Here is a 6,000-nt window from a genome sequence, read left to right on the forward strand (position 1 = left end):
AAACCAACAAAATGAAATGGCAACTTAGTGAATCAGAGACAATATTTGCAAAGGATATATCTGATAAAGAGTTAATATCCAAAATACATAAAGAATGCATATAACTCAACAAAAATGTGATTAAAAAATGGGCAGAAGATCTGAATCAACATTTCCCCAAAGATGACACAAAAATGACATAAAAAATGTTCAATTTTACTAATCATCTGAGAAGTGCAAATCAAAACAACAATGAGATGTCACTTCACACCTGTTAGAATGGCTATTATCAAAAAGCCAAGAAATAGTAAGTGTTGGAGAAAATGTGGAGAAAAGGGAGCCCTCATGCACTAGTGGGAATGAAAATTGGTACAGCCACTATGAAAAACAGTATGGAGGTTCCTCAAAAAATTAAAAATAGAAAAATACTGTATGATCCAACTATACCACTTCTGGGTATTTATCCAAAGCAAACTAACACATTAATTGGAAAAAAATACATGCACTCCTCTGTATATTGCAGCATTAGTTACAACAGCCAAGATACAGAAACAACCTAAGTGTCCACTGATGGATTAATGGGTAAAGAAATTGTAGTATATATATATACACAATAGATCAAGCCTTTAAAAAGGATATACTGCCATTTGCAACAACATGGACAGACCTTGTAAGTATTACGCTAAGTGAAATAAGTCAAAGAAAAGCATCATATGATCTCACATATATGTAGAAATGTAACAAAAAAACCCACACACAACTAGAAAATGTCACAAATCTATTACAATGTCTACTTTTTCTAACTGACAATACCAAGTACAAATAAAAATGCAGAAAACTGGAGTGCTCATACATTTCTAAAATAAATGCAAAATGGTACAACCACTCTCAAAAACAAGTCTGCAGTTCTTACAAAGCTAAACACACACTTACCTTATGACTCACTAAACCCATCCTAAATACTTACCCAAAAGAGAACAACCTTTATATTCACACAAAAACCTGACATGTATGTGTATAGAAGCTCCAGGAGCCTAAAACTAGAAACAACCTAAATACCTCTCAATAAGTGAATGGATGATAAAAACCATGGCACATCCCTATAATGAAATACTTCTCAGCAATTAAAAAAAAGGGCAGAAACTATTGATACACACAACATAGAAGACTATCACATGCATTAGGCTAAGTAAAAGAAGCAAACTAAAAAATGCAACCTGCCATGTGATTCCACCCATATGACATTCTGGAAAATATTTGCTGCAAATTGAACTCTACAATCCCACCAAATGAGGTATGTACAATATCATACATCCCCACACTCCCTGTACTAGCAACATAGTGGAAACAAAATAAACTACCTATCAATAGGGGGCTAGATTACACTGTGACACATCCATACAACCAAATACCATGCAGCCTTTTAAGACAACTTCATATGCATTGATATTGATACGAAAACATCTTCAAGACCTGCTTGTGAACAAAGCCAGTTTAGCAAAGTGTACATAGAGTGCTGCCACTCTGTCACAGATGGTGGTCAGTAACACGTCTGGATTATTTGTTGGATGAAAATACTCACTGAATATTTACCAGAAACTAATAGTGGGTACCGCTTGTTTGGAAGATTGGGTGGGTGTCAGACAGGAGAGAAACTCGATGACCACCATTTCATACTTCCACAGGGAAGCCCAGAGGAGTCACCCAACAGATGCAAACTGACTCACCAACCCACAAAAAAAGCCCTTGTCCCGCGGCGTACCCACAGCAGAACTCTCTCCAGCAGTCTGCCACACTCCTCTAAACACACCAGATGGGGCACTGGCAGTGACAGGCCATCTCGACTGACTTGGCCCCACAATCACAGCCATGACAGGTCCATGCCAATCGTCAATGCCACAGCTGTGGGAAAGAGACCATCCTTAAAATTTCCCCACAATTGGGCATCCGACCCAGACTGGAAGATCCCTTTTCTATTTTCATATACCAAATTATCCCAACCCTTCCATTCCCCAGCCACTTCGGCCACTCTGTACCTCCACATCTTGACAACTATACTCGAGAATCAAAGACGTGTTAGCCATGACAATCATTTCATGACCTTAACATTTCCTTCCTCTTAGAAAATCCCTTAGAGCCCTGTGCAGTCAATGACAACTATGATAATTCTCATAATGGCTCACATGTACTGAGCACTTACTTTGTCAAGCACTATGCCAAGGGCTTTACAATATTTAATTTTTTACACAGATAAATTATATAGCATCAGTCCTATAGTATAGATGCCACTGTTGTTTCCACTCTACAGAAGAGGAAACTGAGGCACAGTGTGCCAGCCTTCATCCCGTCTTGTTCCCTCACTGTGTGAGGAAGCCCATGCCAAAGAGTGTAACCTCAGGAATCCAAAGTTTATGAGCAGGGTATTTTTAACTCCCTGAAGGGAAGGAGAGACAGCAGGATAATACCCTTTGGTCTGGGCTTTTGGAAGAGTATTTTTGTCTCCTTTGGTCATAAAATTCATACAAGATGTAGCTGCTATTTTGCTGTGCACAGGGTACAGCCAATTCTTACCCTATTGTCTTCCTGGATCTCCCAGTCACTGGGGAATGTCACCAGTTGCTGCCCTTGAGAACAGTTGGAAAACTGGAAAAGGCTGGAAAACATCCTTCTGTTCTCTTGAGTGTCTGGAAAGATGGCATCTTGGAAATTTACTCCATGAGGCAAGAGGTTATAATTTTCATCCATCCTAATGTAGAAGAGGGAAAAAAAGGAAGATATGTAGGCTGGACACACGTGAGGTGTACCAGCTTCCATCAAGAGTCACAGAAGACTGTGACCGTCTCACCAATTACACGACGCTGTCCCATGTGGCTTTCATTAGAGGAGTTTCGATTTCTAAGTTTCTCTGCCTCAAACTATGGAGTCTATCCTTAAGGTTTTCAAAAAGATGAGGCTGGGAGAGCAGAGGGGGGAGTATGTGCATGCACGTGTGTTCATCTATTTGTGTATCTCCCAAGGGGCCCTCCTTCTCATAGACAGTGTTGTTTCTTGGTGAAAGGAAAGCCAGTTGCAATGACCCAGGTTCAAATCCTACCATTGCTACTTATCTTCGGACATGAAATGAATTTCTAAAATTCTCTAAGTTTCTGTATTCCAATCTGTAAAAAGAGGATGATAATAACTTACTTGGTGGTGGTGGTGGTATAAAGACTGCATTAGAAAAAAAAATAAAGTATCTGTCACAGAGTGAATGCTGTGTAAATGTTGATTATCATTTTATAGAGCCAAGCATAAATTGCTCGCGGGAAAGACGAGGTAATAAAGAGGAAAAGGAGAGATGGAAGTTACACCCTAGGCCTAAAGAGGCACGTAGGGCTCACCAGTGACTTTCCACTGCCACTTCCTCCGGTGACACTGACCAGAATCTGTTCTCATCTCAGCGGGGCCCTGAGTAACAGGAGAGGAATGATTTGTATGCAGTTCATACAACACAGAGCAACCCAGCCCTGTGAAATGGAAATCTGTCAGACTACCGTTTGACTCAGTATTTCTGCCCTAACTTTTTGTAAATATGTCAGAGTAAAAGATGAAGGAGTTGGCTGACCACCACTGAGCCGGTGGACAAAATTATACCTCATGATAAAAATCAGAAAAAAAGAATGTCTGCTCAAGTACTCCATCTTTTCCCTTTGGAAAATAAAGTTTCATTGTTGAATGGTTTCAGAGCTGGGTTCTCAGTGTTCTTTCTAAACAAAAACATGAAACTCTCAGTTAAGTCTCTCTCTATCAAGAAGGGTACTGTCTCACTCCTTGCTGACTTTATTTAGAAACTACTTCCCCCAGCAATTAAAAAAAATTCAGCTTCATCTAGCTAAACCGCTCAAGCCAACACAAAGCACACCATGTATCCTAAACTTAGAGATTCTGGCTTCAGTATGGAAAACATGTGTTACCATGAGCTTATGAACACCCCTCTGTGGAACTCACTATTTTCTTTCTCAGAGAGACATGAAATCTCAAGAGTGAAAAGTGAATCTGCAGCCCGAGGTCACAGTCATTCCAGGTGTCCTTAATGCTACTTCACAGCCGGGGAAGGCTGGAACCATTTACCAGTCACAGTTGTGGATTCTTGCACTAACAATATTGATTTACATGTTCTATTCTGTTGTGAGGTTTCTCTCCATATTCAACTGGAGACAGCCCATGCATTTAGGGTTCCACCTGCTGTTCTGTTGCAAACCTCAGTCGCACCCATCAACTGAATGCTTACATACCTGCATTCCATCTTGACAGCAAGCCAACTTTCATAGAACTTGATGAGATTCCAGGAGTCTTGGATCTGAGAAGGCCTCCTTCCTAATTCACCTCTAGCCTCTCCAAACTTTGTAACCCAGGCTCTTACCCCTGGCAGGCCCCTCATAAACCTTTGCTATTTTGAACAGCCTGGCATGGAGGGCTGGTGGCAGCTGATAGGAGTGATACAAGAAGACAGCTGGGCTACATTCCACACCACTCACATGGAGGCTTTTGAGCAGGTGGGGGGAAGAGAGGCAGACCATTCCTTCTGCTGCTAACCTGCACCAGGTGTTGTGCATGAGTTACTGTGTCTCAGTCTCAACCAACCTTGTTTCTCACATTAGGAAGGTGAAGATAACAAGGTTCTTGAGAAGGCAACTGGTTCAAAATCGGTTAGGATGAGCAGAGCCACAGTTCCAACAAGTCTGATTTCAAAGTTGATTTTTCCCCTCATCATCCCAAACTACTCCCACTGGATCCAATTTCAAAAAACAAACAAAAAGATAAGTCAAATGGATTTCGGAAACCACCTTGCACTTCTGCCTGAATCACTCCTCTGTGCACCAAGCACAGAAATCATCCTCGTTTTTTCAAAACTTTAGCCAGAGGTACCCAGGATCTCTGGAGCAGAAGATTATGAGGCTGAGGGAAGACGCCCAGGAATACTCTTAACGGGAACAGGGTTCCGCCGGAGCTCCTGACCTGAACCCAGAAAACGGTGACTCTGGAGGCGACGCAAATGGGCCAGGGAGGCGTGTGGAGGGGAGGTGCGGGCTCACCTGAGGAAGAAGAAATACGAGTAATCCTGGACCACGGCGTGGGAGTGACACGAGAAGTAGCCCAGGCCCGTGAGGTTGAGCCTGGAGCCCGCGGGCACCTCGAGCATGCTGCCCCACGCCTGGTCGCACAGCATCTCGACCTCGGCGGAGTAGAGGAGCCCCGCCTCGCTGGCCTCGTAGTGCCACGGCAGATAGTTGTAGAGGCCGCGCACCTCCCGGTGCAGCGCCAGCACCTTGGCGTATACGATGGTCTCGGCCAGCTCGGCGCGGCAGCCCTCGCTCAGGGGGCGCCACTCAGAGGGCAGCTGGCAGGCGCGGGCGGGCGCGAGCCGGCCGGCCAGGCAGAGCGCGGCGAGCAGCAGCGGGCGTAGCATGCCGGCGGCTAGGTGCCCGGGGCACTAGCCTGGGCGCATGGCGGGGAGCCGGGCGCGGGCGGCGGCCGGGGAGCCAGTCACGCCGGGCCGGGAGAGGCAGCCCCGCGCGCCCGGCAGCTCGCGCGGCTCCCGGCGGCGCGGCGCTCTTGCAGCCCGCCAGGCTCACCGTGCCCGGCCCTCGCCCGCCACGCTTTAAAGGGATGGCGAGGGCGGGCGGGCCGCCGCCCCCTGCCCTGCCCCCCGCGCGGGCCGTGAGCGGCGGCGGAAGAGGGCGGGAAGGCGGCCGGGGCGGTGCGGAACGGGACGCGGAGCGTGGGGCGCGGGCGCGGCGGGAGGCGCGGCGGCCGGCGCGCCGTTTGGGGGAGGGGGTGGGAGCGCGACCACTGCGTTGCTGGGGGCCGCGGCCCAGCCCTGTTGCAGCGCCCGGCTGATGGGCTGCGCCAAAGCTTCCCGCCATACAGCATGTTCCAGACGCGTTGACTTGCATGTTTCACTCTGTATACGTTTTACAACTCCTCTGTCTTTTATTTGCAGTCAAAATACATAGAAATCACATCTAACTGTACCTTCAA

General features: G+C 46.3%; 1 protein-coding gene across 1 annotated transcript in view; it reads right to left on the reverse strand.

Annotated features, from left to right (window-relative positions):
- LOC140847855 (serine/threonine-protein kinase TAO1-like) overlaps positions 1 to 5,728 on the reverse strand; it is a 97,412-nt gene extending 91,684 nt beyond the window's left edge. The window contains exons 1-2 of the mRNA XM_073229310.1: positions 5,055 to 5,728; positions 2,551 to 2,725 (exon numbers count right to left, since the gene is read on the reverse strand). Coding sequence (XP_073085411.1) covers positions 2,551 to 2,725; positions 5,055 to 5,428 — 549 coding nt within the window. The 5' untranslated portion in view covers positions 5,429 to 5,728. The remainder of the gene's footprint in view (positions 1 to 2,550; positions 2,726 to 5,054) is intronic.
- Between the last annotated feature and the right edge of the window lie 272 nt (positions 5,729 to 6,000).

This window comes from Manis javanica, chromosome 2 (assembly GCF_040802235.1).
Source record: "Manis javanica isolate MJ-LG chromosome 2, MJ_LKY, whole genome shotgun sequence".
Taxonomy (NCBI): domain Eukaryota; kingdom Metazoa; phylum Chordata; class Mammalia; order Pholidota; family Manidae; genus Manis; species Manis javanica.